Below are 1,162 nucleotides of genomic sequence, written 5' to 3'. Positions count from 1 at the left end.
AGCTAGCTGTCTGGATTAACCCCGCAGAGATCTGAGGAGCAGTTAACCATAGTCCTCATTAATCCACTAGAGTTAGGATATAGACTACCGCCGTGATAAATTTCCTGTCTCTTAGTTTTATAAACCATTGTGCAGTGTTTTGGAAAGCCTTCATTTGTAATAATCTGTTACTCCAACTGACAAATGGAATCGAATGGTCCTTTATGAACTTCAGAGTTTGTGCTACAGATACATTTCAGTTGGTTCCAAGAAAGTATTAAGGTTGAATACCCAGCCTTAGTTTACAATTACATCAAATGTGCGGAACACAGTCATGCCACTTAGTAGAAACCCTTTAGAACTCATGGAAGAATGAGAACATTCCTTTTATGCAGAGTGCAAAATAAAAGAGCAGATCAGCTGCTAAACTGGAACGGACAAAAGATCTTGACAACCCATCCCTAGTCACTGCAGTCCCCCACAACTCCTCTCGCTCTCTCCATCTAGTTCAAGTTGCACATAGTCTTCTTTTCCTGCAACACTGTGTTCACGTTCACACAGCTCAGCTCATTCACACACCCTGACAAATGGTCTTCCTGGTTAGATAAAGTGAGCAAAGAGGAGAGTCACTCACCCTGCATCTTGTGAGAGCAAAGGGCAAATCTCAGCGCATCGGTCCCACACTGAGGGATCCCTGTGGGGAAGTCCTTCCTCTGTGGGGAAGCAGATGGAACCGACAGATAAGAGGCGAAGTAATGATTGTGCTCAGTCAGCCACAAAGAAACAAATAGGAGCGAGAGCAGCTGACCTGCGCTTCCATGGCAACCAGCTGCTCCCTGGGGTCCAGGTTCCCCTCCTTTACTTTCTCTTGGAGTCTCTAGGAGGAAATAAACAACTAAATGTCTTTAGAGGGAATTGGAACAGACGGTTGTTTCCTGCTGACAGCACATTAGCACATCCCAACAGAAAAAAAGACTTCTCTCAAAGTATTATTCTTCTCAAATCCTTCTCAATCCTTCTCTCAAATCCTTTTTCTCACATCCCAGGGGAGACGTGGGGCCACTCTGCATGAACTCCATCTATCCTGGTTCCAGCAGACATTACGTTTCAATTCCACAAGTAATCCCAGCTCCCCCCCACCCTCACCTCCTTAGGTACAATTACAGAAAGAAAGAAAGAAAGA

The 1,162-nt window shown here is 44.8% G+C and overlaps 1 protein-coding gene across 2 annotated transcripts in view; it reads right to left on the bottom strand.

The window, feature by feature from the left end:
• vars2 (valyl-tRNA synthetase 2, mitochondrial) overlaps positions 1–1,162 on the bottom strand; it is a 27,058-nt gene that overhangs the window by 10,818 nt on the left and 15,078 nt on the right. For both annotated transcript variants that reach the window (XR_004335050.1, XM_032536195.1), the window contains exons 22-23: positions 788–856; positions 614–692 (exon numbers count right to left, since the gene is read on the bottom strand). Coding sequence is in view for 1 of the 2 variants with exons in the window: in XM_032536195.1 (XP_032392086.1) it covers positions 614–692; positions 788–856 (148 nt within the window). In the remaining variant the exon portion in view is untranslated. The remainder of the gene's footprint in view (positions 1–613; positions 693–787; positions 857–1,162) is intronic.

This window comes from Etheostoma spectabile, chromosome 14, assembly GCF_008692095.1.
Source record: "Etheostoma spectabile isolate EspeVRDwgs_2016 chromosome 14, UIUC_Espe_1.0, whole genome shotgun sequence".
NCBI classification, from domain to species: Eukaryota; Metazoa; Chordata; class Actinopteri; order Perciformes; family Percidae; genus Etheostoma; species Etheostoma spectabile.
The sequence above is the reverse complement of the archived record's forward strand: the minus strand, read 5'-3'. Positions and strand labels throughout refer to the sequence as shown.